The sequence below is a fragment of the Hypanus sabinus genome, chromosome 9, assembly GCF_030144855.1.
Source record: "Hypanus sabinus isolate sHypSab1 chromosome 9, sHypSab1.hap1, whole genome shotgun sequence".
Taxonomy (NCBI): Eukaryota; Metazoa; Chordata; class Chondrichthyes; order Myliobatiformes; family Dasyatidae; genus Hypanus; species Hypanus sabinus.
In genome coordinates, this window is record NC_082714.1 from 149,073,498 (window position 1) to 149,101,309 (window position 27,812).

The 27,812-nt window shown below is 46.5% G+C and overlaps 1 protein-coding gene across 2 annotated transcripts in view; it reads left to right on the top strand.

Annotated features, from left to right (window-relative positions):
• The first annotated feature begins 17,294 nt into the window (after positions 1–17,294).
• slc2a10 (solute carrier family 2 member 10) overlaps positions 17,295–27,812 on the top strand; it is a 33,309-nt gene continuing 22,791 nt past the window's right edge. Inside the window, exons 1-2 of one of the 2 annotated variants that reach the window (XM_059980792.1) lie at positions 17,295–17,362; positions 24,476–24,622. In XM_059980792.1, the coding sequence (XP_059836775.1) occupies positions 24,592–24,622 (31 nt within the window). In that variant the 5' untranslated portion in view covers positions 17,295–17,362; positions 24,476–24,591. Of the gene's footprint in view, positions 17,363–24,249; positions 24,623–27,812 lie in introns of those variants that run through there. The other variant, XM_059980791.1, reaches the window with a different exon arrangement.

Consider the following 27,812-nt stretch of genomic DNA (forward strand, 5'->3'; position numbering starts at 1 on the left):
TCCTCTGCTGTCCTCTACTGTGTTCCTGTGCTGTCCTCTACTGTGTTCCTGTGCTGTCCTCTACTGTGTTCCTCTGCTGTCCTCTACTGTGTTCCTGTGCTGTCCTCTGTCACGTTCCTGTGCTGTCCTCTGCTACGTTCCTGTGCTGTCCTCTACTGTGTTCCTGTGCTGACCTCTACTGTGTTCCTGTGCTGTCCTCTATCACGTTCCTGTGCTGTCCTCTGCTACGTTCCTGTGCTGTCCTCTACTGTGTTCCTGTCCTGTCCTCTACTACATTCCAGTGATGTCCTCTATTGTGCTCCTGTGCTGTCCTCTACTGTGTTCCTGTCCTGTCCTCTACTGTGTTCCTGTCCTGTCCTCTACTGTGTTCCTGTGCTGTCCTCTACTGTGTTCCTGTGCTGTCCTCTACTGTGTTCCTGTCCTGTCCTCTACTGTGTTCCTGTCCTGTCCTCTACTGTGTTCCTGTGCTGTCCTCTGCTGTGTTCCTGTGCTGTCCTCTACTGTGTTCCTGTCCTGTCCTCTACTACGTTCCTGTGCTGTCCTCTACTGTGTTCCTGTGCTGTACTCTACTGTGTTCCTGTGCTGTCCTCTACTACGTTCCTGTGCTGTCCTCTACTGTGTTCCTGTGCTGTCCTCTGCTGTGTTCCTGTGCTGTCTTCTACTGTGTTCCTGTGCTGTACTCTATTGTATTCCTGTGCCGTCACCTGCAACATTCCTGTGCTGTCCTCTACTACGTTCCTGTGCTGTCCTCTACTGTGTTCCTGTGTTCCTGTGCTGTACTCTATTGTATTCCTGTGCCGTCATCTGCAACATTCCTGTGCTGTCCTCTAATGTGTTCCCATGCCATCCTCTACTGTTTTCCTGTGCTGTCCTCTACTCTGTTCCCATGCTGTCCTCTACTGTGTTTATGTGCTGTCCTCTACTACGTTCCTGTGCCGTCATCTGCAACATTCCTGTGCTGTTTTCTACTACATTCCTGTGCTGTCCTCTAATGTGTTCCCATGCTGTCCTCTACTGTGTTCCTGTCCTGTCCTCTACTGTGTTCCTGTCCTGTCCTCTACTGTGTTCCTGTGCTGTACTCTACTGTGTTCCTGTGCTGTCCTCCACTACGTTCCTGTGCTGTCCTCTACTACGTTCCTGTGCTGTCTTCTACTGTGTTCTTGTGCTGTCCTCTGCTGTGTTCCTGTGCTGTCCTCTACTACATTCCTGTGCTGTCTTCTACTGTGTTCTTGTGCTGTACTCTATTGTATTCCTGTGCCGTCATCTGCAACATTCCTGTGCTGTCCTCTACTGTGTTCCCATGCTGTCCTCTACTGTGTTCCTGTGCTGTCCTCTACTCTGTTCCCATGCTGTCCTCTACTGTGTTCCTGTCCTGTCCTCTATCACGTTCCCGTGCTGTCCTCTACCACGTTCCGGTGCTGTCCCCTACTGTGTTGATGTGCTGTCCTCTACTACGTTCCCGTGCTGTCCTCTACTGTATTCCTCTGCTTTCCTCTACTGTTTTCCTGTGCTGTCCTCTACTGTGTTGATGTGCTGTCCTCTACTACGTTCCTGTGCCGTCATCTGCAACATTCCTGTGCTGTATTCTACTACATTCCTGTGCTGTCCTCTACTGTGTTCCTGTCCTGTCCTCTACCACGTTCCCGTGCTGTCCTCTACCACGTTCCTGTGCTGTCCCCTACTGTGTTGATGTGCTGTCCTCTGCTACGTTCCTGTGCCGTCATCTGCAACATTCCTGTGCTGTATTCTACTACGTTCCCGTGCTGTCCTCTACTGTATTCCTGTGCTGTCTGTTACTAAGTTCCACTGCTGTCCTCTACCATGTTCCTGTGCTGTCCTCTACTACGTTCCTCTGCTGTCCTCTACTGTGTTCCTGTGCTGTCCTCTACTGTGTTCCTGTGCTGTCCTCTACTGTGTTCCTGTGCTGTCCTCTACTGTGTTCCTGTCCTGTCCTCTACTACATTCCAGTGATGTCCTCTACTGTGTTCCTGTGCTGTCCTCTACTGTGTTCCTGTCCTGTCCTCTACTGTGTTCCTGTGCTGTCCTCTACTGTGTTCCTGTGCTGTCCTCTACTGTGTTCCTGTCCTGTCCTCTACTGTGTTCCTGTCCTGTCCTCTACTGTGTTCCTGTCCTGTCCTCTACTGTGTTCCTGTGCTGTCCTCTACTGTGTTCCTGTCCTGTCGTCTACTGTGTTCCTGTCCTGTCCTCTACTGTGTTCCTGTCCTGTCCTCTACTACGTTCCTGTGCTGTCCTCTACTGTGTTCCTGTGCTGTACTCTACTGTGTTCCTGTGCTGTCCTCTACTACGTTCCTGTGCTGTCCTCTACTGTGTTCCTGTGCTGTCCTCTGCTGTGTTCCTGTGCTGTCTTCTACTGTGTTCCTGTGCTGTACTCTATTGTATTCCTGTGCCGTTATCTGCAACATTCCTGTGCTGTCCTCTACTGTGTTCCCATGCTGTCCTCTACTGTGTTCCTGTGCTGTCCTCTACTACGTTCCTGTGCTGTCTTCTACTGTGTTCCTGTGCTGTCCTCTACTGTGTTCCTGTCCTGTCCTCTACTGTGTTCCTGTCCTGTCCTCTACTGTGTTCCTGTCCTGTCCTCTACTGTGTTCCTGTGCTGTCCTCTACTGTGTTCCTGTCCTGTCCTCTACTGTGTTCCTGTCCTGTCCTCTACTGTGTTCCTGTCCTGTCCTCTACTGTGTTCCTGTCCTGTCCTCTACTACGTTCCTGTGCTGTCCTCTACTGTGTTCCTGTGCTGTACTCTACTGTGTTCCTGTGCTGTCCTCTACTACGTTCCTGTGCTGTCCTCTACTGTGTTCCTGTGCTGTCCTCTGCTGTGTTCCTGTGCTGTCTTCTACTGTGTTCCTGTGCTGTACTCTATTGTATTCCTGTGCCGTCATCTGCAACATTCCTGTGCTGTCCTCTACTGTGTTCCCATGCTGTCCTCTACTGTGTTCCTGTGCTGTCCTCTACTACGTTCCTGTGCTGTCCTCTACTGTGTTCCTGTGCTGTCTTCTACTGTGTTCCTGTCCTGTCCTCTACTGTTTTCCTGTGCTGTCCTCTACTCTGTTCCCATGCTGTCCTCTACTGTGTTTATGTGCTGTCCTCTACTACGTTCCTGTGCCGTCATCTGCAACATTCCTGTGCTCTTTTCTACTACATTCCTGTGCTGTCCTCTAATGTGTTCCCATGCTGTCCTCTACTGTGTTCCTGTCCTGTCCTCTACTGTGTTCCTGTGCTGTACTCTACTATGTTCCTGTGCTGTCCTCTACTACGTTCCTGTGCTGTCCTCTGCTGTGTTCCTGTGCTGTCTTCTACTGTGTTCTTGTGCTGTACTCTATTGTATTCCTGTGCCGTCATCTGCAACATTCCTGTGCTGTCCTCTACTGTGTTCCTGTGCTGTCCTCTACTACGTTCCTGTGCTGTCCTCTACTGTGTTCCTGTGCTGTCCTCTACTACGTTCCTGTGCTGTCCTCTATCACGTTCCTGTGCTGACCTCTGCTATGTTCTCGTGCTGTCCTCTACTGTGTTCCTGTGATGTCCTCTACTGTGTTCCTATGCTGTCCTCTACTGTGTTCCTGTGCTGTCTTCTACTGTGTTCCTGTGCTGTCCTCTACTGTGTTCCTGTGCTGTCCTCTACTGTGTTCCTGTGCTGTCCTCTGCTACGTTCCTGTGCTGTCCTCTACTGTGTTCCTCTGCTGTCCTCTACTGTGTTCCTGTGCTGTCCTCTGTCACGTTCCTGTGCTGTCCTCTGCTACGTTCCTGTGCTGTCCTCTACTGTGTTCCTGTGCTGACCTCTACTGTGTTCCTGTGCTGTCCTCTATCACGTTCCTGTGCTGTCCTCTGCTACGTTCCTGTGCTGTCCTCTACTGTGTTCCTGTCCTGTCCTCTACTACATTCCAGTGATGTCCTCTACTGTGTTCCTGTGCTGTCCTCTACTGTGTTCCTGTCCTGTCCTCTACTGTGTTCCTGTCCTGTCCTCTACTGTGTTCCTGTGCTGTCCTCTACTGTGTTCCTGTGCTGTCCTCTACTGTGTTCCTGTCCTGTCCTCTACTGTGTTCCTGTCCTGTCCTCTACTGTGTTCCTGTGCTGTCCTCTACTGTGTTCCTGTGCTGTACTCTACTGTGTTCCTGTGCTGTCCTCTACTGTGTTCCTGTCCTGTCCTCTACTACATTCCAGTGATGTCCTCTACTGTGTTCCTGTGCTGTCCTCTACTGTGTTCCTCTGCTTTCCTCTACTGTTTTCCTGTGCTGTCCTCTACTGTGTTGATGTGCTGTCCTCTACTACGTTCCTGTGCCGTCATCTGCAACATTCCTGTGCTGTATTCTACTACATTCCTGTGCTGTCCTCTACTGTGTTCCTGTCCTGTCCTCTACCACGTTCCCGTGCTGTCCTCTACTGTGTTCCTGTGCTGTCTTCTACTGTGTTCCTGTGCTGTCCTCTACTGTGTTCCTGTGCTGTCCTCTACTGTGTTCCTGTGCTGTCCTCTGCTACGTTCCTGTGCTGTCCTCTACTGTGTTCCTCTGCTGTCCTCTACTGTGTTCCTGTGCTGTCCTCTGTCACGTTCCTGTGCTGTCCTCTGCTACGTTCCTGTGCTGTCCTCTACTGTGTTCCTCTGCTGACCTCTACTGTGTTCCTGTGCTGTCCTCTATCACGTTCCTGTGCTGTCCTCTGCTACGTTCCTGTGCTATCCTCTACTGTGTTCCTGTCCTGTCCTCTACTACATTCCAGTGATGTCCTCTACTGTGTTCCTGTGCTGTCCTCTACTGTGTTCCTGTCCTGTCCTCTACTGTGTTCCTGTCCTGTCCTCTACTGTGTTCCTGTGCTGTCCTCTACTGTGTTCCTGTGCTGTCCTCTACTGTGTTCCTGTCCTGTCCTCTACTGTGTTCCTGTCCTGTCCTCTACTGTGTTCCTGTGCTGTACTCTACTGTGTTCCTGTGCTGTCCTCTACTGTGTTCCTGTCCTGTCCTCTACTACATTCCAGTGATGTCCTCTACTGTGTTCCTGTGCTGTCCTCTACTGTATTCCTCTGCTTTCCTCTACTGTTTTCCTGTGCTGTCCTCTACTGTGTTGATGTGCTGTCCTCTACTACGTTCCTGTGCCGTCATCTGCAACATTCCTGTGCTGTATTCTACTACATTCCTGTGCTGTCCTCTACTGTGTTCCTGTCCTGTCCTCTACCACGTTCCCGTGCTGTCCTCTACCACGTTCCTGTGCTGTCCCCTACTGTGTTGATGTGCTGTCCTCTGCTACGTTCCTGTGCCGTCATCTGCAACATTCCTGTGCTGTATTCTACTACGTTCCCGTGCTGTCCTCTACTGTATTCCTGTGCTGTCTGTTACTAAGTTCCACTGCTGTCCTCTACCATGTTCCTGTGCTGTCCTCTACTACGTTCCTCTGCTGTCCTCTACTGTGTTCCTGTGCTGTCCTCTACTGTGTTCCTGTGCTGTCCTCTACTGTGTTCCTGTGCTGTCCTCTACTGTGTTCCTGTCCTGTCCTCTACTACATTCCAGTGATGTCCTCTACTGTGTTCCTGTGCTGTCCTCTACTGTGTTCCTGTCCTGTCCTCTACTGTGTTCCTGTGCTGTCCTCTACTGTGTTCCTGTGCTGTCCTCTACTGTGTTCCTGTCCTGTCCTCTACTGTGTTCCTGTCCTGTCCTCTACTGTGTTCCTGTCCTGTCCTCTACTGTGTTCCTGTGCTGTCCTCTACTGTGTTCCTGTCCTGTCCTCTACTGTGTTCCTGTCCTGTCCTCTACTGTGTTCCTGTCCTGTCCTCTACTACGTTCCTGTGCTGTCCTCTACTGTGTTCCTGTGCTGTACTCTACTGTGTTCCTGTGCTGTCCTCTACTACGTTCCTGTGCTGTCCTCTACTGTGTTCCTGTGCTGTCCTCTGCTGTGTTCCTGTGCTGTCTTCTACTGTGTTCCTGTGCTGTACTCTATTGTATTCCTGTGCCGTCATCTGCAACATTCCTGTGCTGTCCTCTACTGTGTTCCCATGCTGTCCTCTACTGTGTTCCTGTGCTGTCCTCTACTACGTTCCTGTGCTGTCTTCTACTGTGTTCCTGTGCTGTCCTCTACTGTGTTCCTGTCCTGTCCTCTACTGTGTTCCTGTCCTGTCCTCTACTGTGTTCCTGTCCTGTCCTCTACTGTGTTCCTGTGCTGTCCTCTACTGTGTTCCTGTCCTGTCCTCTACTGTGTTCCTGTCCTGTCCTCTTCTGTGTTCCTGTCCTGTCCTCTACTGTGTTCCTGTCCTGTCCTCTACTACGTTCCTGTGCTGTCCTCTACTGTGTTCCTGTGCTGTACTCTACTGTGTTCCTGTGCTGTCCTCTACTACGTTCCTGTGCTGTCCTCTACTGTGTTCCTGTGCTGTCCTCTGCTGTGTTCCTGTGCTGTCTTCTACTGTGTTCCTGTGCTGTACTCTATTGTATTCCTGTGCCGTCATCTGCAACATTCCTGTGCTGTCCTCTACTGTGTTCCCATGCTGTCCTCTACTGTGTTCCTGTGCTGTCCTCTACTACGTTCCTGTGCTGTCCTCTACTGTGTTCCTGTGCTGTCTTCTACTGTGTTCCTGTCCTGTCCTCTACTGTTTTCCTGTGCTGTCCTCTACTCTGTTCCCATGCTGTCCTCTACTGTGTTTATGTGCTGTCCTCTACTACGTTCCTGTGCCGTCATCTGCAACATTCCTGTGCTGTTTTCTACTACATTCCTGTGCTGTCCTCTAATGTGTTCCCATGCTGTCCTCTACTGTGTTCCTGTCCTGTCCTCTACTGTGTTCCTGTGCTGTACTCTACTATGTTCCTGTGCTGTCCTCTACTACGTTCCTGTGCTGTCCTCTGCTGTGTTCCTGTGCTGTCTTCTACTGTGTTCTTGTGCTGTACTCTATTGTATTCCTGTGCCGTCATCTGCAACATTCCTGTGCTGTCCTCTACTGTGTTCCTGTGCTGTCCTCTACTACGTTCCTGTGCTGTCCTCTACTGTGTTCCTGTGCTGTCCTCTACTACGTTCCTGTGCTGTCCTCTATCACGTTCCTGTGCTGACCTCTGCTATGTTCTCGTGCTGTCCTCTACTGTGTTCCTGTGATGTCCTCTACTGTGTTCCTATGCTGTCCTCTACTGTGTTCCTGTGCTGTCTTCTACTGTGTTCCTGTGCTGTCCTCTACTGTGTTCCTGTGCTGTCCTCTACTGTGTTCCTGTGCTGTCCTCTGCTACGTTCCTGTGCTGTCCTCTACTGTGTTCCTCTGCTGTCCTCTACTGTGTTCCTGTGCTGTCCTCTGTCACGTTCCTGTGCTGTCCTCTGCTACGTTCCTGTGCTGTCCTCTACTGTGTTCCTGTGCTGACCTCTACTGTGTTCCTGTGCTGTCCTCTATCACGTTCCTGTGCTGTCCTCTGCTACGTTCCTGTGCTGTCCTCTACTGTGTTCCTGTCCTGTCCTCTACTACATTCCAGTGATGTCCTCTACTGTGTTCCTGTGCTGTCCTCTACTGTGTTCCTGTCCTGTCCTCTACTGTGTTCCTGTCCTGTCCTCTACTGTGTTCCTGTGCTGTCCTCTACTGTGTTCCTGTGCTGTCCTCTACTGTGTTCCTGTCCTGTCCTCTACTGTGTTCCTGTCCTGTCCTCTACTGTGTTCCTGTGCTGTCCTCTACTGTGTTCCTGTGCTGTACTCTACTGTGTTCCTGTGCTGTCCTCTACTACGTTCCTGTGCTGTCCTCTACTGTGTTCCTGTGCTGTCCTCTGCTGTGTTCCTGTGCTGTCTTCTACTGTGTTCCTGTGCTGTACTCTATTGTATTCCTGTGCCGTCACCTGCAACATTCCTGTGCTGTCCTCTACTGTGTTCCCATGCTGTCCTCTACTGTGTTCCTGTGCTGTCCTCTACTACGTTCCTGTGCTGGCTTCTACTGTGTTCCTGTGCTGTACTCTATTGTATTCCTGTGCCGTCATCTGCAACATTCCTGTGCTGTCCTCTAATGTGTTCCCATGCCGTCCTCTACTGTTTTCCTGTGCTGTCCTCTACTCTGTTCCCATGCTGTCCTCTACTGTGTTTATGTGCTGTCCTCTACTACGTTCCTGTGCCGTCATCTGCAACATTCCTGTGCTGTTTTCTACTACATTCCTGTGCTGTCCTCTAATGTGTTCCCATGCTGTCCTCTACTGTGTTCCTGTCCTGTCCTCTACTGTGTTCCTGTGCTGTACTCTACTGTGTTCCTGTGCTGTCCTCTACTACGTTCCTGTGCTGTCCTCTACTACGTTCCTGTGCTGTCCTCTGCTGTGCTCCTGTGCTGTCTTCTACTGTGTTCCTGTGTTCCTGTGCTGTACTCTATTGTATTCCTGTGCCGTCATCTGCAACATTCCTGTGCTGTCCTCTAATGTGTTCCCATGCCGTCCTCTACTGTTTTCCTGTGCTGTCCTCTACTCTGTTCCCATGCTGTCCTCTACTGTGTTTATGTGCTGTCCTCTACTACGTTCCTGTGCCGTCATCTGCAACATTCCTGTGCTGTCCTCTACTGTGTTCCTGTGCTGGCTTCTACTGTGTTCCTGTGTTCCTGTGCTGTACTCTATTGTATTCCTGTGCCGTCATCTGCAACATTCCTGTGCTGTCCTCTAATGTGTTCCCATGCCGTCCTCTACTGTTTTCCTGTGCTGTCCTCTACTCTGTTCCCATGCTGTCCTCTACTGTGTTTATGTGCTGTCCTCTACTACGTTCCTGTGCCGTCATCTGCAACATTCCTGTGCTGTTTTCTACTACATTCCTGTGCTGTCCTCTAATGTGTTCCCATGCTGTCCTCTACTGTGTTCCTGTCCTGTCCTCTACTGTGTTCCTGTGCTGTACTCTACTGTGTTCCTGTGCTGTCCTCTACTACGTTCCTGTGCTGTCCTCTACTACGTTCCTGTGCTGTCCTCTGCTGTGCTCCTGTGCTGTCTTCTACTGTGTTCCTGTGTTCCTGTGCTGTACTCTATTGTATTCCTGTGCCGTCATCTGCAACATTCCTGTGCTGTCCTCTAATGTGTTCCCATGCCGTCCTCTACTGTTTTCCTGTGCTGTCCTCTACTCTGTTCCCATGCTGTCCTCTACTGTGTTTATGTGCTGTCCTCTACTACGTTCCTGTGCCGTCATCTGCAACATTCCTGTGCTGTTTTCTACTACATTCCTGTGCTGTCCTCTAATGTGTTCCCATGCTGTCCTCTACTGTGTTCCTGTCCTGTCCTCTACTGTGTTCCTGTGCTGTACTCTACTGTGTTCCTGTGCTGTCCTCTACTACGTTCCTGTGCTGTCCTCTACTACATTCCTGTGCTGTCCTCTGCTGTGCTCCTGTGCTGTCTTCTACTGTGTTCTTGTGCTGTACTCTATTGTATTCCTGTGCCGTCATCTGCAACATTCCTGTGCTGTCCTCTACTGTGTTCCCATGCTGTCCTCTACTGTGTTCCTGTGCTGTCCTCTACTCTGTTCCCATGCTGTCCTCTACTGTGTTCCTGTCCTGTCCTCTACCACGTTCCCGTGCTGTCCTCTACCACGTTCCTGTGCTGTCCCCTACTGTGTTGGTGTGCTGTCCTCTACTGCGTTCCTGTGCCGTCATCTGCAACATTCCTGTGCTGTATTCTACTACGTTCCCGTGCTGTCCTCTACTGTATTCCTGTGCTTTCCTCTACTGTTTTCCTGTGCTGTCCTCTACTGTGTTTATGTGCTGTCCTCTACTACGTTCCTGTGCCGTCATCTGCAACATTCCTGTGCTGTATTCTACTACATTCCTGTGCTGTCCTCTACTGTGTTCCTGTCCTGTCCTCTACCACGTTCCCGTGCTGTCCTCTACCACGTTCCTGTGCTGTCCCCTACTGTGTTGATGTGCTGTCCTCTACTGCGTTCCTGTACCGTCATCTGCAACATTCCTGTGCTGTATTCTACTACGTTCCCGTGCTGTCCTCTACTGTATTCCTGTGCTGTCTGTTACTAAGTTCCAGTGCTGTCCTCTACCATGTTCCTGTGCTGTCCTCTACTACGTTCCTCTGCTGTCCTCTACTGTGTTCCTGTGCTGTCCTCTACTACGTTCCTGTGCTGTCCTCTACTACGTTCCTGTGCTGTCCTCTACTACGTTCCTGTGCTGTCCTCTACTACGTTCCTGTCCTGTCCTCTACTGTGTTCCTGTGCTGTCCTCTACTGTGTTCCTGTGCTGTCCTCTACTACGTTCCTGTGCTGTCCTCTACTGTGTTCCTGTGCTGTCCTCTACTACGTTCCTGTGCTGTCCTCTATCACGTTCCTGTGCTGACCTCTGCTATGTTCTCGTGCTGTCCTCTACTGTGTTCCTGTGATGTCCTCTACTGTGTTCCTGTGCTGTCCTCTACTGTGTTCCTGTGCTGTCTTCTACTGTGTTCCTGTGCTGTCCTCTACTGTGTTCCTGTGCTGTCCTCTACTGTGTTCCTGTGCTGTCCTCTGCTACGTTCCTGTGCTGTCCTCTACTGTGTTCCTCTGCTGTCCTCTACTGTGTTCCTGTGCTGTCCTCTGTCCCGTTCCTGTGCTGTCCTCAACTACGTTCCTGTGCTGTCATCTGCTGTGTTCCTGTGCTGTCCTCTACTACGTTCCTGTGCTGTCCTCTACTGTGTTCCTGTGCTGACCTCTACTGTGTTCCTGTGCTGTCCTCTATCACGTTCCTGTGCTGTCCTCTACTGTGTTGATGTGCTGTCCTCTACTGTGTTGATGTGCTGTCCTCTGCTACGTTCCTGTGCTGTCCTCTACCGTGTTCCCGTGCTGTCCTCTACGCTGTTCCTGTGCTGTCCTCTACTCTGTTCCTGTGCTGTCCTCTACTACGTTCCCGTGCTGTCCTCTACTGTGTTCCTGTGCTGTCCTCTGCTACGTTCCTTTCCTGTCCTCTACTGTGTTCCTGTGCTGTACTCTACTGTGTTCCTGAGCTGTCCTCTACTGTGTTCCTGTGCTGTCCTCTACTGTGTTCCTGTGCTGTCCTCTACTGTGTTCCTGTGCTGTCCTCTACTGTGTTCCTGTGCTGTCCTCTACTGTGTTCCTGTGCTGTCCTCTACTGTGTTCCTGTGCTGTCCTCTACTGTGTTCCTGTGCTGTCCTCTACTGTGTTCCTGTGCTGTCCTCTACTGTGTTCCTGTGCTGTCCTCTACTGTGTTCCCGTGCTGTCCTCTACTACGTTCCTGTGCTGTCCTCTACTGTGCTATAGGGTAACTCTGGATAATTTCTAAGGTAAGCACATGTTCGGCACAGCATTGTGGGCTAAAGGGCCTGTATTGTGCTGGAGGGTTTCTATGCTCTATGTTGTATTCCAAAGATACGTGGATTAGTTGGTTCATTGGCCAATGTAACTTTCCTGCAGTACGTGTGAGTGGTAGAAACTTGGGGGTTAGGTGTGGAATGTGGGATTTAATGGGAATATGTAGAAAATTAAATAGGTTAGTGCAGCGATAGTGTAAAAATATTGATATCTGGTGAGAACCTGTTTCTATTCTAATCTGTTTGTGATTATAATTGTGAATTCCAGATTCCCTTTGAAGTGGTTTTGTCAGGCACTCTCATGGAGCTGGGTTCAGTCTTGACCTGCTGCATTGTCGATGTGGAGTTTGCCTGCTCTCCCTGTGAAATTGGAGCTGGAGCCATGATGCTGGTGTTCCCAGGAACTCAGTTTCCTGTAAAGCAGCAGGGTGGGTAAGGCAGTGCTGTCAGTGAAATATCCTCAGTACAAAATATAGCAATGACATTGATCCCCTCAGGTTGTTACAGCCATGCATGGTACTCGGGATGAGCTCCCACTACCTATTAAATGCTCCCAATGGCGTGCGTCTCAAATAGCCTCTGACAACCATGTCCAGCTCCTGGCCTTCCCCTGTGGCTTAGGTACTAAACCTGGTGGAACCATTTCTGTTGTCAGAAGGGGCAAGTGTGGGCTCCTGTCACTCTGGGCAGATGGGGCTCATCAGCCGTGGTTGGCAGCTCCTCTTGGAGAAGGAAAACTCTGATCTCAAGCTTCCACTACCTTGCCGCTGTACCCACTCACGGGGAAGGCTTCCGGAGTAAACCCTGAAGGGAAAATCGAGAGTTGGAGTCCCTAAGGCAGTCCTACGTTGAGTTCAACACTGCTAAGCCACTGGTGCCGAACTGTATCGGTATTTGCTGTTCCTTTGAATTCATCATCTGTATGGAGTGGGGAAGGCGCTCTTTGCTCTCTATACTGCCCTGGCTTGTGTATTGACTATGTAGACAGATAGGACACAACATCTGTGGTTGCCCACTGGCCAACAGATATCTCCAATGATTTACTTCAACTACGATGTCATTAACACCCTCATTCTTGGAAATGTGTCCTGAGTTGTAGGCAAGTACTAATGAATGACTATTTTGATAGCCATGTGTGGTATTTATTACTGAGAAGGAATTTTAAAGATTAAAATATCTGTTTCCTAAACAGGCCTTGGTGTCTTTGATTTTTTTTTATTGGCAAAAGGTTCAAGCTATATATTCAGATGAACAGTAATTTTGTCCCTCAATGCCTCTTTATCTTTGCAATCTGGGAAAGAATTGCAGTCGATTTAAACTGTGAATGCTAGTTTCTGCAGCACTATATCGGATCAGATGCAAAATCAGGTTTAATATCACTGACATTTTCTGAAATTAGTTGTTTTGTGGTAGTAGAACAGTGCAATATATAAAACTATAAATTACAAAAATATATATATAAACATATAGTTATATATTAATGTACTTAAATATTATATTAATATATGCAGTATACATAACACTAAAAAATAGCACCAATAATGAGGTTGCTTTCGTGGTTGGTTCATTGTCCGTTCAGAAATCCTGGTGTAAATCACAGATGGCAGAGGGGAAGAAGCTCTTCCTGAAGTGTTGTGTGTGAATCTGAAGACTCCTGTGTCTTCTCTCCGGTGGTAGTAATAATTCCTGATGGACAATCTAGGCTGGAAGATTGACTATTTGTTCATTACCGTAGATGCTGCCTGACCTGCTGAGTTCCCCCCAGCATTTTATGCACTTTGCATAGTATTACGAAGATAAGGTGTCCTAGTTGATGGAGGTCCTCAGTGATGGATGCCGCATTAGTTATTGAGGCATCACCTGTAATACAAATCAATGGTCGGTCATTGTTGTCTACGGCAGAAAGAGATCCTTAATGTTGACCTAACTTAGCGAAATAGGCAGGCTAGAACTAAGTTTCCAAGCTAAAGACTATTGATATCTTGCAAAGGCGGCAAACGGAAATTAGCAGCGGGGAAAGAAAATGGCAATTAAACTTACTTATTATTTCTTTCCATTTTACAGCACACTTCTGTCCCGTGTGCACACGGGGGACGAGTAGGAATTTCATAGAGCTGTGGGCGGTACGTTGAAGCTTAATTTTGTACAGGAGATCCACCAGGAATGTTTTCGATAGTTACACAAACACAGGGTGCTTCTGTCTCACCTCGTAATGTGCCGTCTCGGCGTCAGAGGGCCGGTGATAATGGAGTTCGCGTTTTTTCCCCTCGGGTCGGATGAGGCTACGCTCATTAATGTGTCTCTGTGAACACGAGTGGATTTACAGCGAGCACCCAAAGATACGGTCCATCAATGAACGCGTTGTGATGGGAGGCAGCCTGTTTATTCAGCTTCAGGCCACCAAGGACTACAGCAACCAAGCGCATATAAGGCGCTGGCGTTAGTCTCATGATTTTGATTCCGCAAATAAGCAAGATTTTTAAATAAGCAACCTCTTTGTCTCCTATTCTACGTCATCGTATAGAGAAAGCCATTATGCTCTCTCAGCTTTTATGAAACGGGAAAAAAAACCTAGAAACGGATCAGGAAGGGAATAAGTTAAGCTTTGCACATGGAGCCCAGTCCTCTGCATTCAGTTTAAGGGAGTTTATTTACTTTCCACGGGAATTGCAAAGGTCAAATCCAAAATATAGTTCCAGGTTACTCACACAAGACCAGGACACTTAAATGATATTTATATGAAAATGAATCTCTAGGTGGTACATGGTATACAGACATTGATAATAAGTCTTAACTTCGAATGTTGAGATCAAAGGGAACTTTGTCCTCTTTGAATGTCAGTCTGCGTATGGTTTTATTTGTAAATTCTATTGTATTTCATTTTGCTGCCTGTAAATGGCCACAAGAAAATGAATCTCAAGGTAACGGAGTGAATGTGAGAGTGGATTTACTTTGCACTTTGACACACGGAGCAAGCCGCTAAAAGCGGTTACATAAACAAGTTTCATTCTCCAAGCTGATACAGCGGTCTCTGTACACAGGTTGCAAGGTGCAACTTTTGCGGGTTACACTCAGCCGAGGTTTGGTTTTGAGGATGAAACCTCATGGTTTAAAAAAAACACTTTCCTGAGCTTCCTGCAAAGACCTTTAATTACAGATTATTCACGCATCCCGTCAGGGACTTTGCCTGCGGGTGCACTTCAATGCCCTTTGAGGTGCCATGACCAATGCTATATTTCCCGCCTTACTTTGCTTTCCTGTTTCAATATTAAACGCAGAATGATTTGTTAGATAAAATAACGACAATGGGGTTGAAACTACTCTTCCTTGTCCTGCCGCCACGAGGGCTGGATCAAGCCCAGCAGAGCTGGGAGTATTGATCTCTCTGAGTTGGCAAGGCCGGCTGCTGGCCATCCTTCCCTTGTCTGCCGGCTCTCCCATCACAGCGGTTTCCGCGCTCTTCCGCGTACCTTTTGTTTATTTCCAACGTACTGCCTCCAGGTGGCATAACCGGAATTAGCAGGGATGTTATGCTGTGATATTCCAAATGGTCTTGAATACAAAATTGAAGACGTTTGGCTAAGACTAAAGAAATTAAATCATTAGATCATGAAAAGCCATGACTGAGGAGATGTTGAACTGTTTCTAAAAGGAATTAAATCAAATTAGATCATGAAATGACACGACTGAGGAGATGCTGAACTGTTTTCTGTGAGTGGGAGAACCTCAAGCAAACCAACAGATACTCAAGGGCTGGTCACTTAAAGCTGAAATTAACTTAAGGATTTTTTTTGCAGAGGATGGTATATCTTCGGATTCTTTGCCCGAGGGGCTGGATTTTTATGGGGGTATTTAGCGAGAAAGTAGGTTTTTCTCTTGAAATGCCAGGGGATCGGTTTGATTAATTTATTATTATTTCCTCATGTACCAGGTACAGTAACAATTTGTTTTGTATGCTGTCCATACAGATTGTCTCCTTAGGGTTGGTAGTGGGGATGAGCTTCCACTACAGATTAAATGCTCCCAAATGTGTTTGTCTCCAATAGCCCAACTCCTGGCCTTTTTGTGTGGCGCTAAGCCGGGCGAAACCGTTTCTACTGACAAGAGGGGGCAAAGTCGGTTTACTGGTGCCTTAAAACCAGTCGCTTCAGGCAGATGGGGCTCGTCAGCCCTGGTTGGCAGCTCATCTAGGAGCAGGAAAACTCTGATCTCAAGCCTCTGCTGCCTCGCGGCTTTGCCCATTCATGGGGAAGGCTTCGGGAGTAAACCCCGAGGAAAAGTCTGGATCTGGAGCCCCTAAAGCAGTCCTACGTTGAGTTCAACACTGACGGGCTGGTGCCAAACTGTATCAGACTCTGCCGTTCCTTTGGATTCATCAACTGCGAGGAGAGGGGGAAACTGCTACACAGGCATCAGCTTGATCGCACTGCCCTGACTTACACATCACATCGACAGCTGGGACGCAGCATTCATGGTCGACCAGGATCAACCGAGGGCCTCGCTATACAGATGAGTTAACAACATCAGTCAGGCTCTGTTATAGGAAACAAACTGGACACACTGGAGACTGTGGTAGAACAAAGGACCCTGCGGAAAATCCTGGCAATTCTGGACAATGTTCCTCACCCTCTGCATGCCAGAACAGAGGAGCACTTTTAGTAACAGACTGAGACAACGGTGATGCTCCAAAGAGCTACTATATGAGGTCACTCTTACCCTCAGCCATTAGGCTCCATAATGAGTCAACCTACAGCTGGTGAAGTGATGATTCCCCTCCCGTTAGACTGTCTGTGGTAACTTATTTTTTTATTATTTCTACTTCTCTTCCAATATTTATATCTGTGCATCTGTACTGTAGTTTCCTTCGGGATCAATAAAGTATCTATCTGTTTAAGCGCATCGAGATAGTAGAAGGGGATAACAACAGAATGAAGAATATAATCAGAATCAGAATCAGACTTTAATCGCCAAGTACCTGTACACATACAAGGAATTTACCTCCGGCAGTTGTTGACTCTCTGCTCATAACAGATGATAAATATAAATGAAAATATAGATTATACATACAGGTAGTGCAATCCAAGTAATAGTTAGCCGATAGTTAACCGGCAGTTAACTGTTCAGCAAAGTGACAGCAGTAGGGAAAAAACTTCTCCGGTGTCTATTAGTCTTAGTCTGGAGGGATCTGAAGCGCCTACCTGACGGAGTCACAGTTACACTATAGGAAACTTGTAGTACAGGTCGGCGAAAGGGTACAGGTCGTGACGAGGTAGATTGTGAGGTCTCCTGCACGCTGTAAGAACGGCAGACCGCTCATAGATTTAAAGACAAGCGGAATCAGTACAGACCAGAATGGAGCCGATCAACCATGGTCATATCGAATGGCGGACAGGTTTAAGAGGCTTATCTCCTCCTCCTGTTTATTTTGGTCTTATGAGATTGTATTGGACTTCGGCCGGACATTATTTGGTCTCCCTCTGTTAAGTAGAAAATGCTCGGTAGTCACCACACCACAGTTTCACTGGATTGAAGAAAAGTCATGTGAGTCACGCTGGGGTTCAGGAGAATGACCACGGATGGATGCAATGAACGCCCAGAAGTTGCCTCTTTCAGTGGAAGAGCTGGAGACTCGGTGGGCAAAGCCACGGCTGGACTAATTGGGAGATGAGAAGTTACTACGGAATTCTTCTCAAGGGGCAGCAAATGCTCGGTGGTAGGGAGAATACCCGAGGCTGAGATCTGGGCAGGGGAAGTAGATTTACAGGAGCCCAGCGAATGCTGCAGCACGCTTGAGAGATTGTACACCTCCAGCGCCCCTCCCGCACTAAAGTTTCTTACAGTAACTTGCATCCCGTCCTCGCTACAACCTGCAGGCCGATTGCCGGTAAAATTTGAGGTGACGATCGGAATTAATTTGCGTTTCATTTGGGCAAACGGATGCGGACAGACGAATTGTGCATGTTTCCCCAAGAGGTAAGGCCGGCCTTTGTCGCCCTCTCGTGGTCGCGATGTATATCTGCACAAACACTCTTAAACTGTTCCTTGCAGTTTCTCTCTCATCGTTCCAGTTCAACTCTTTGCCACGTCGACTGGCGACGCAGAAACCCCCACTCCAAGAGGTTCGCATTCAACGAAATGTAACGGTATCTATTTCCTGTTTTCGTCGAAAGTAGTCTCGCGGCTCTTATTTTGTGTTAAGCGGGGTCAAAAGTGGACAGATTTGCGGAAAATATCGTTTATGTTTTAGTCCATGTAACTAATCAAACATTGAAGGAGATAGGGAAATTTTTTTGGAAATGCCTTTAGGCCACAAATATTAAACAACGGAACACGTTAAGCTAAGAAGATCATAGATTTCGTTTTACTAGACGCTGACGATAGAGATTTTTGTCTTAATACAATATTCTTGAAGTTCTGACTCGTATTTTATTCCGAAAATTTAGTTATAAACTTCAGTAAATAAAACTAAATAGAAACGTTGTTGCTTTGGCATCCTGGAAGAAAAATGTTAAAAGTTCAAATTCGCATCTGAATTTCGTAGGAAATAAAAATATCGCCACTGTTTACTCAGTGGGAAGGTTGAGATTAGAATGCCGTTTGGGCCAAAAGCAGCAACTGTACAAATACGATAAAGCTTTGCGAATGGTTACAATCTGTTTGAAGTATGTGGTATCCCTGATACCAGTTGCTTTTGGTGTTCGAATTTGTTTTGTACAATGGATGGACATTCAACAAGAAACATCATGCACGCAGGGTATAAGAAGCAGAAACGATTCTGCAGATGCTGGAAATTCAGAGCAACACACAAAATGCTGGAAAAATTCGGCAGGTCGGGCAGCATCTATGGAGAGTCGACGTTTCTGGCTGAGACCCTTCATCGGGACTGGAAGAGAAGGGGGAAGAAGCCAGAGTAAGGGGGGGGTGAGAGGGAGGGGTACAAGCTGGCAGGTGAGGGGGAAGGTAGGTGGGTCAGGGAGTGGAGGGATTGAAGTAAGAAGCTGGGAGGTGATGGGTGGAAAAGGTAAGGGCTCAATGCACACAGGAGCAGACCACTTCTGATATCTCATCAGTGTTAACTACACATCAAGTCTTCCTGGATTTTCCCCCTGGTCCGGTTACCCAATCATTTTGATGAATCAAATTTGCAACTCCCTCTCATGTTCTGACCGAAGGTCTTCCTCAGGTATGAGCCCAGCCAGCAAGTGCAAATGAGCTGGTGAACCAAGAAAAGTGTCAAACCCAGGCTTGTTAGTTAGGAAGGTTCAATCGTTAGGTGTTAATATTGAAGTAGTAAAATGGATTCAACAGTGGCTGGGTGGGAGGTGCCAGAGAGTAGTGGTGGATAACTGTTTGTCAGGTTGGAGGCCGGTGACTAGTGGTGTGCCTCAGGGATCTGTACTGGGTCCAATGTTGTTTGTCTTATACATTAATGATTTGGATGATGGGGTGGTAAATTGGATTAGTAAGTATGCAGATGATACTAAGATAGGTGGTGTTGTGGATAATGAAGTAGGTTTTCAAAGCTTGCAGAAAGATTTAGGCCAGTTAAAAGAGTGGGCTGAACGATGGCAGATGGAGTTTAATGCTGATAAGTGTGAGGTGCTACATTTTGGTAGGAATAATCCAAATAGGACATACATGGTAAATGGTAAGGCATTGAGGAATGCAGTAGAACAGAGTGATCTAGGAATCTCATGTGGATAAGGTGGTGAAGAAAGCTTTTGGTATGCTGGCCTTTATAAGTCAGAGCATTGAGTATAGGAGTTGGGATGTAATGTTAAAATTGTACAAGGCATTGGTGAGGCCAAATTTGGAGTATTGTGTACAGTTCTGGTCATCGAATTATAGGAAAGATGTCAACAAAATAGAGAGAGTACAGAGATTTACTAGAATGTTACCTGGGTTTCAGCGCCTAAGTTACAGAGAAAGGTTGAACAAGTTAGGTGTTTATTCTTTGGAGTGTAGAAGGTTGAGGGGGGACTTGACAGAGGTATTTAAAATTATGAGGGGATAGATAGATTTGACGTGGATAGGCTTTTTTATTGAGAGTAGGGGAGTTTCAAACAAGAGGACATGAGTTAAGAGTTAAGAGGCAAAAGTTTAGGGGTAACACAAGGGGGAATTTCTTTACTCAGAGAGTGGTAGCTGTGTGGAACGAGCTTCCAGTAGAAGTGGTAGAGGCAGGTTTGATTTTGTCATTTAAAAAAAAATTGGGTGGGTATATGGACAGGAAAGGAATGGAGGGTTATGGGCTGAGTGCGGGTCAGTGGGACTAGGTGAGAGTAAGCGTTCGGCACGGACTAGAAGGGCCGAGATGGCCTGTTTCCGTGCTGTGATTGTTATACGGTTATGGTAATGAGGAGGTGCCACCTTTAAGTATGACGTGGAGTTTAACTAACTATGTGTTTCAGAGTGATTCATTGTCAGTCTGCAGAATTGGATACAGTGGGTTACCAGGAGCAGAAATGCTCAATTATTATTTTAATTTGGTGGAGAATTTCCTGAGGTAGCAAAGACAAAGTAAATTTATTCAAGTATGAGCACATGTTGGCCACTTTGTTAGTATAAGAGGTATATACAGTGTGTTTGTGGTCTTCTGCTGCTGTAGTCCATCCACTTCAAGGTTTGACCTGCAGTGTATTCGGATATGCTGTTCTGCACACCGCAGTTGTAAAGCGTGGTTATATGAGTTACTGTCACCTTCCTGTCAGTTTGATCCACTCTGACCATTCTCCTCTGACCTCTCTTATTAACAAGGCGTGTTCGCCAACAGGACTGCCATTCACAGGATGTGTCTTTAGCTTTTTGTACCATTCTCTGAAAGCTCTAGAGACTGGTGTGTGTGAAACTCCCAGGAAATCAGCAGTTTCTGAGATACTCAATCCACCCCATCTGGCACCAACAATCATTCTGCAGTCAAAGTCACTTAGATCACATTTCTTCCCCATTCTGATATTTGGCCTAACAACAACTAAACCTCTTGACCATGTCTGCATGCTCTTATGCATCAAGTTGCTGCCACGTGATTGGATATTTACATTGATGAGCAGGTGTGCAGATTTACCCATAAAGTGGTCACTGAGTGTGTCACCATATACCACTTCCAGATTCATTTTCTGGCAGATGCTTTCAAGAAGGTAAAGTAATGCTACAGAATTTACATAAATAAAGCCTGACTAATGTGCCTAAAGAAAACAAATATGCAAATTAAAAGAATTCTGAGAACATGAGCCCTTGAAAACAAGCCTGTAGGCTGTGGAATCAGATCAGAGTCGAAGTGGGTGAAGTTGATTGGACAGTGCCAGAAATGAGTGGGAAAATTAGATCATGTGCACAATTAAATCATGGTTATATTCCCCAAATATTACCCTACTCCCTGCATATTATTATGATTGCACTCACTATGTAGTCAGCATTAAGCCCACAGTTTGTTGTCCTTGTGCTAATCCTTTGGGCTTAGTTCTACGTGAATTCATAAACGCCTCAGTGTGTTGAGCTGTATCTGTGGGAGGGAGGGAGTTCTTGTTATTTCAGGTCAAAACCCTGCATCAGGACATTCTTTTCCTCCCGCAGATGTTGCTCAACCCACTGAGCTCCCCCAGCACATTGTTTATTCCACCATCTGCAATGTCCTGTGTCTTCCCTGACCGTGAGTGCATCTGCTGTAGATAAGCTACGCACTGCCTTTAATTTCAGTCGTTCCAGGGGAGGTTGCTGGGAGAAAGGGTGGAACGAAGTGGGTGCTCTTTTCTTCTGATGGAGTTCTGGATCTTTTGGGGTGGGGGGGCAACATTCAGAGGACAGAGGACCATCGTCGAGCCACAGTGGGAGGTTGTTGGTCAACACCGGGAGTGAGGTGATCATTACCTGGATGAAGTGCCTCAAAAACAAATTGATTACTTCACAGGCAGCGTCAGGGTCAGTGACTTCCTTGTCAAATTCACGTCTGTGCTACATGCAGTGCACGCCTGTCCCAATTGCTATCAGTCACACCTGCTGTCTAACATTCATAGTCTTTATCATAATCTCATCACTATTTCAAACCACAGCCCAGCACACTGTCATATATTCAGCCGTGACAGGGACATCATGCAGGAAAATGGCAATGCTTTCTTGTGGAGGGCAAAATATGGGGCAACTGATTACAATAGCCACAGATAGACAAGAGACAATTATGTGTCCATTAGTTCAACAGTCCAGTATCATATCTCTCATATTTTTACAGTGTAGAAGGAAGATGTTTCGCTGTCATTCCCATATAAAACCATTTTCCCACATCTTCCTGCAACAGACTCTCCGCTTGATCTACCTACCACTCACTAACACGATGAGGACATACACTGTATCCAGATATCTTGCCACTTCGGAGTTCAAAGTTTAAAGTACATACATTCACCACGTATTACCTTTAGATTCATTTTCTTGCAGGCATTTACAGGAAAATAAAGAAATACAACAGAATTTATGAAAAACTATACATAAAGGACTGACAAACAACCAATGTGCAAAAGGAGACAAATTATGCAAATAATAACAAAAAGTAAATAAACAATACAAGTTGTAGACTATTGGTTGACTATAAGTGAGTCTATAGGTTGGGGATTATGGAGACTAAAAAATTGCACATGGTGGAATACCGAAGCTGCAGTATTTCATATGTTGAGTTCAAAGTCCACTGTAAACTGATTATCAGAGTACATATATGTCACCGTATACAACGCTGAGTTCTGTTTTCTCACGGGCGCTCTCAGTAAATCCAACAGCCATAAGAGAGTCAATGAAAGACCATACCCAACAGGGCGAACAAACAACCAGGGTGCAAAATACAACAAACTGTGGAAATTAAAAAAAAAGAGAAAAACGGATAGTAATGATAAATAAGCAATAAACGTCGAGAACACGAGATGAAGAGCCCGTGAGAGTGGGTCCATAGGTTGTGGGAACAATTCCGTGATGGGGCGAGAGAAGTTACCCCCTCAAGTTGAAGAGCCCGATGTTTGAGGGGCAATAAGCGTTCCTGAGCCTGGTGGGTGAGTCCTGGGGCTCCTGTACCTCTCCCTGGCGGCAGTAGCGTGAACGGTGCTCTATAATGGAGCTGGATAGGTCCTACGCTGAGCGATGGAGCCTGGTAAATCTCTCGCTCACCCCTGCCGTTAGATTCCGACTGCCACAGTGACAGAGGTGTCTTGGTTAATGTGAAGAAAGAAAGAAAGAGGGAAAATGATTTGAGGAAAAACAACATTCCCCTTTGCAGTTTGATTGTTCTCCAGATTTCAGCATCTGCTGTATTTTACGTCTCTTGCCCACCACTGTGTCATAGAGTCATAGAACACTAGAGCACTGAAACAGGTCCTTTGGCCCATCTAGTCTGTGCCAAACTATTAATCTGCCTAGTCCCATTGACCTGCACCCAGACCATAAACCTCCACTCCCCTCCCATCCACATACTCATCCAAATTTCTCTTGAATGTTGAAGTCAAACCCACATCTACCGCTGGCAGCTCGTTCCACGCTCTCACTGAGCTCTGAGCGAGGCTCACCATCATGATCCCCTTAAGCATTTTATCTTTTACCCTTAACATGACCAGTTCTCGTCTCACCCGATCTTAGTGGGAAAAAGCTTGCTTGCGTTTACCCTCATAATTTTGTATATCTTTGTATAATTTTTTAGCTGCTGAACCTCTGGATTCGCTTAAAGTGCTGTTGCCGAAACCCTTTTCTCTACCTACTGACAGTTGCAGGATCGCACCGTGCGAGATTTTCTAGCCTTTATTACCCCACAGTGTGAGATACCACAGCTTCAGTCTCACACCATGAGATATTTTTTCATCTTTTGTCTCCTACCGCGAGAACATCCAGACTCGATTCCTAATGTTTGAGATCCTCAGGGCTCCCAATTTCCCTTCTGACATGTGTATTATTTCTCATACATGAAATTTATGAGAACAGTGATGCTGAGTTGCACGTTAACAATAATTCTAAAATATGAATCCAGGGCTACATGTCTAACTAACATCAACACGTTTAGATCGCCTCCAAGGGATTTGCTGTCAAGTGCAGATAAAATCAGTATTGACGACTGATCATTAATAGATATTTTCTCTTTAAAATGAAATGACTAAATAAATCAAATTTTACGCTGGATTGGTCCATGTGTCTTGCTTCTGGTTTCTATGGAAACTGTACTCTTGCCATCCAGCAAAGGCAGGTGAGGTTGGGCACTTTGATGTTCTGATGTGTACTGATCCCGTTGCCAATAATGAACTTCACGCAGATCACATTGCTTTCATAATTTGCTGTGCTACCGCTTGTCCTCGGTAGGTCTTAATGAAACACTGATTAATGAAAGCATTGGTTGCCTCGGTGACAAATCTCTTTGATATTCCTCAAGTGATTTTCTAGTAGTTCCCATTATGTCACTTGCCAATCTTCATTCTTTTTTCCTGCTGGCATTAAAGAGCAAAATGTTCAGATAACAGAGATGAATAAGAATAGTCTCTAAATTGGAGTCATAGAATCATAGAGAAGTACAGCACAGTAACAGGCCCTTCAGCCCATCTAGTCTATGCAGGGCCATTTATACTACCTACTCCCATCGACCTGCACCAGTACCATAGCCCTCCACTATCTAAACCTTCCTTAAACGATGAAATCAAGCTCGCAGAGATAACTTGCACTGGCTGCTTGTTCCACACTCTCACGACCTTCTGAGTGAAGAAGTTTCCCGTCTTCCCCTTGAACTTTTCACCTTTCACCCTTAACCCATGACCTCTGGCTGTAGTCCCACCCAACCCCAGTGGAAAAAGCCTGCTTGCATTTACCCCATCTATGCCCCCCCATAATTTTGCACACCTCCATCAAATCTCCCCTCAGCATTCTAAGTTCCAAGGAATAAAGTCCCCTGAACAGGACAATTTTAAGTACTAATGATGAAAAGGCACTCAAGCACAGTAGTGTAATAGTTAGCTCAAGACTTTCCAGAACCATTTGTAAGATCAGGGCTCCAATTCTTGCCGCTGTCTGTAATGAGTTTGCATGTTCTCCCCGTGACCTCTGGGTGCTCTGGTTTCCTCCCGCAGTCCAAAGACGTACAGTTAGGGCTAGTGAGTTGTGGACATGATAGGTTGGCACTGGAAGTGTGGCAACATTTGCAGGGTGCCCAGCTTAATCCTCGCTGCAAAACAATATATTTCACTGCCTGTTTCAATGCGTATGTGATAAATAAATTAATCTTTAATCTGTTTCTCTTTCCACAGATGTTTTCTGTCTTAGTTCCAGCACCTAACTTGTTTTGATATTAATTTGTGATATATGAGCTACAGAGCAAGATCAGAGGCTCTGGAGGGACCATGTCACCTGTGTATTAGTTGGGATGAAGTGGCACTGCTCTCACCAGGAGATGGGTAAGTGGAATATTTTTCTCTGAGCTGGTTCACAGCTTAACTCCGCTGAAGGTGGCCCTAGGCCTGGTTGTGAAAGGAGGAGGGCTGGGCACGGGGCTAGTGGCCCCATCCCGTAAAAACCCAAAGCTTCAGAAACAACACCAGAAGCTCCAAAGACTCCATCCCTCGGAGAGGAAGGATCTTTGGAGATGGGCTACACCCGGGCGGCAACTTGAAAGACTGGCCCCAGACAGAGTACTCTGGGGAGCTGCTATCAGCAGCCTATGTCCCATTAGGGGTGATGGGCTTCACAGTTTGAATTTGATAAACTTTCTGATATATTTTGTGTGAATCTAACGATCCATCCTTATTACTAAGCAAATTAGAACAGGTTGTTTCTGCTGTAGATTCTCAAGGGGGTTAGTAGATTATTTTAGGGTTTATTAGTACTGACTTGCTGCTTTGGGAATGGGTATGATCCATCTAATGAAATAACTAGAGGAAGGAAAATTAAGGAGGAGAAATTTGTACACCTGTTACCATTCTTGTTGTGTATTTACATTGCTGATGTCATTTGCTTCTCACACAGCAAGATAGATAACAAAACCCCAAAGCAGAATAATATTACAAATGGTGGAAATCTGACAAATCAGAAAATCCTAGAACTTCTGTAGGTTCTACAGATGTATGCTGGAGAGTATAGGGACCGGTTGCATCACCGCCTGGTATGGGAACATCAATGCCCTCAAATGGAAAATCCTGCAAAAAGTAGTGGATATTGCCCAGTCCATCGCGGGTAAAGCCCTCCCCACCATTGAGCACAGTTATAAGGAGCGCTGTTCTAAGAATGCATCATCCATCATCAAGGACCCCCACCATCCAGCCCATGCTCTGTCATCAGGAAGAAGGTACAGGAGCCTCAAGTCCCACACCACCAGGTTCGGGAACAGTTGTTACCCCTCAACCATTAGGCTCTTGAAGCAGAGGGGTTAACTTCACTCACCACAGCACTGAAATGATTCAAGGACTCTACAACTGATGGTCTTGATATTTATTGTTTAGTTACTTATCATTGTTAATACTTTTTCCCCTTCTTTTGTATTTGCACAGTTTGTTGTCTTCTACACTCTGGTTGTCTGTATTTATTGTATGCATTAGATAATAGACAGTAGGTGCAGGAGTAGGCCATTCGGCCCTTCTAGCCAGCACCGCCATTCACTGTGATCATGGCTGATCATACACAATCAGTACCCCATTCCTGCCCTCTCCCCATATCCCTTGACCCCGCTATCTATAAGAGCTCTATCTAGAATGCATCCAGAGACTTGGCCTCCACTGCCTTCTGGGGCAGAGCATTCCACATATCCACCACTCTCTGGGTGAAAAAGTTTTTCCGCATCTCTGTTCTAAATGGCCTACCCCTTATTCTTAAACTGTGGCCTCTAGTTCTGGACTCACCCATCAGCGGAAACATGCTTCCGGCCTCCAGTGTGTCCAATCCCTTAATAATCTTATATGTTTCAATCAGATCCCCTGTCATCCTTCTAAATTCCAGTGTATACAAGCCCAGTCGGTCCAATCTTTCAACATATGACAGTCCCGCCATTCCAGGAATTAACCTTGTGAACCTATGCTGCACTCCCTCAATAGCAAGAATGTCCTTCCTCAAATTTGGAGACCAAAACTGCACACAATACTCCAGGTGGGGTCTCACCAGGGCCCTGTACAGCTGCAGCAGGACCTCTTTACTCCTGTACTCAATTCCTCTTGTTATAAAGGCCAGCATGCCATTAGCTTTCTTCACTGCCTGCTGTACCTGCATGCTTGCTTTCATTGTCTGATGTACAAGAACACCTAGATCTCGTTGTACTTCCCCTTTTCCTAACTTGACTCCATTTAGAAAGTAATCTGCTTTCCTGTTCTTGTCACCAAAGTGGATAACCTCACATTTATCCACATTAAACTACATCTGCCATACATTTGCCCACTTACCCAACCTGTCCAAGTCACTCTGCAGTCTCATAACATCCTCCTGACATTTCACACTGCCACCCAGCTTTGAGTCATCAGCAAATTTGCTAATGTTACTTTTAATCCCTTCCTCTAAATCATTAATGTATATTGTAAACAGCTGTGGTCCCAGCACGGAACCTTGCGGTACCCCACTGGTCATAGCCTGCCATTCCGAAAGGGACCCGTTAATCACTACTCTGTTTCCTGTCAGCCAGCCAATTTTCAATCCATGTCAGTACTCTGCCCCCAATACCATGTGCCCTAATTTTGCCCACTAATCTCCTATGTGGGACTTTATCAAAAGCTTTCTGGAAGTCCATGTACACTACATCCACTGACTCTCCCTTGTCCATTTTCATAGTTATATCCTCAAAAAACTCCAGAAGATTAGTCAAGCATGATTTTCCCTTCATAAATCCATGCTGACTCGGACTGATCCTTCTATTGCTATCCAAATGTGTTGTAATTTCCTCTTTTATAATTGACTCCAGCATCTTTCCCACTACTGACGTCAGGCTAACCGGTCTATAATTCCCTGTTTTCTCTCTCCCTCCTTGAAAAGTGGGACAACATTAGCCACCCTCCAATCAGCAGGAACTGTTCCTGAATTTATAGAACATTGGAAAATGATTACCAATGCGTCCACGATTTCTAGAGCCACCTCTTTAAGTACCCAGGGATGCAGACCATCAGGTCCCAGGGACTTATCAGCCTTCAGACTCAGCAGTCTATCCAACACTGTTTCTTGCCTAATATAAATTTCCTTCAGTTCATCCTTTACCCTAGTTCCTTTGGCCACTATTACATCTGGGAGATTGTTTGTGTTTTCCCTAGTGAAGACAGATTCAAAGTACCTGTTCAACTCGTCTGCCATTTCCTTGTTCCCCATAATAAATTCACCCGTTTCTGTCAGTGGCCCAATTTTGGTCTTAACTTTTTTTTTTTGCTATTCACATACCTAAAGAAGCTTTTACTATCCTCCTTTATATTCTTGGCTAGTTTACCTTCATACCTAATTTTTTCTTGCCGTATTGCCTTTTTTGTTATCTTCTGTTGCTCTTTAAAAGCTTCCCAGCCCTCTGGTTTCCTGCTCATCTTTGCTATGTTATACTTCTTCTCTTTTATTTTTATACTGCCCTTTACTTCCCTAGTCAGCCACGACCACCCCTTAACTCCCCTTAGGATCTTTCTTCCTCTT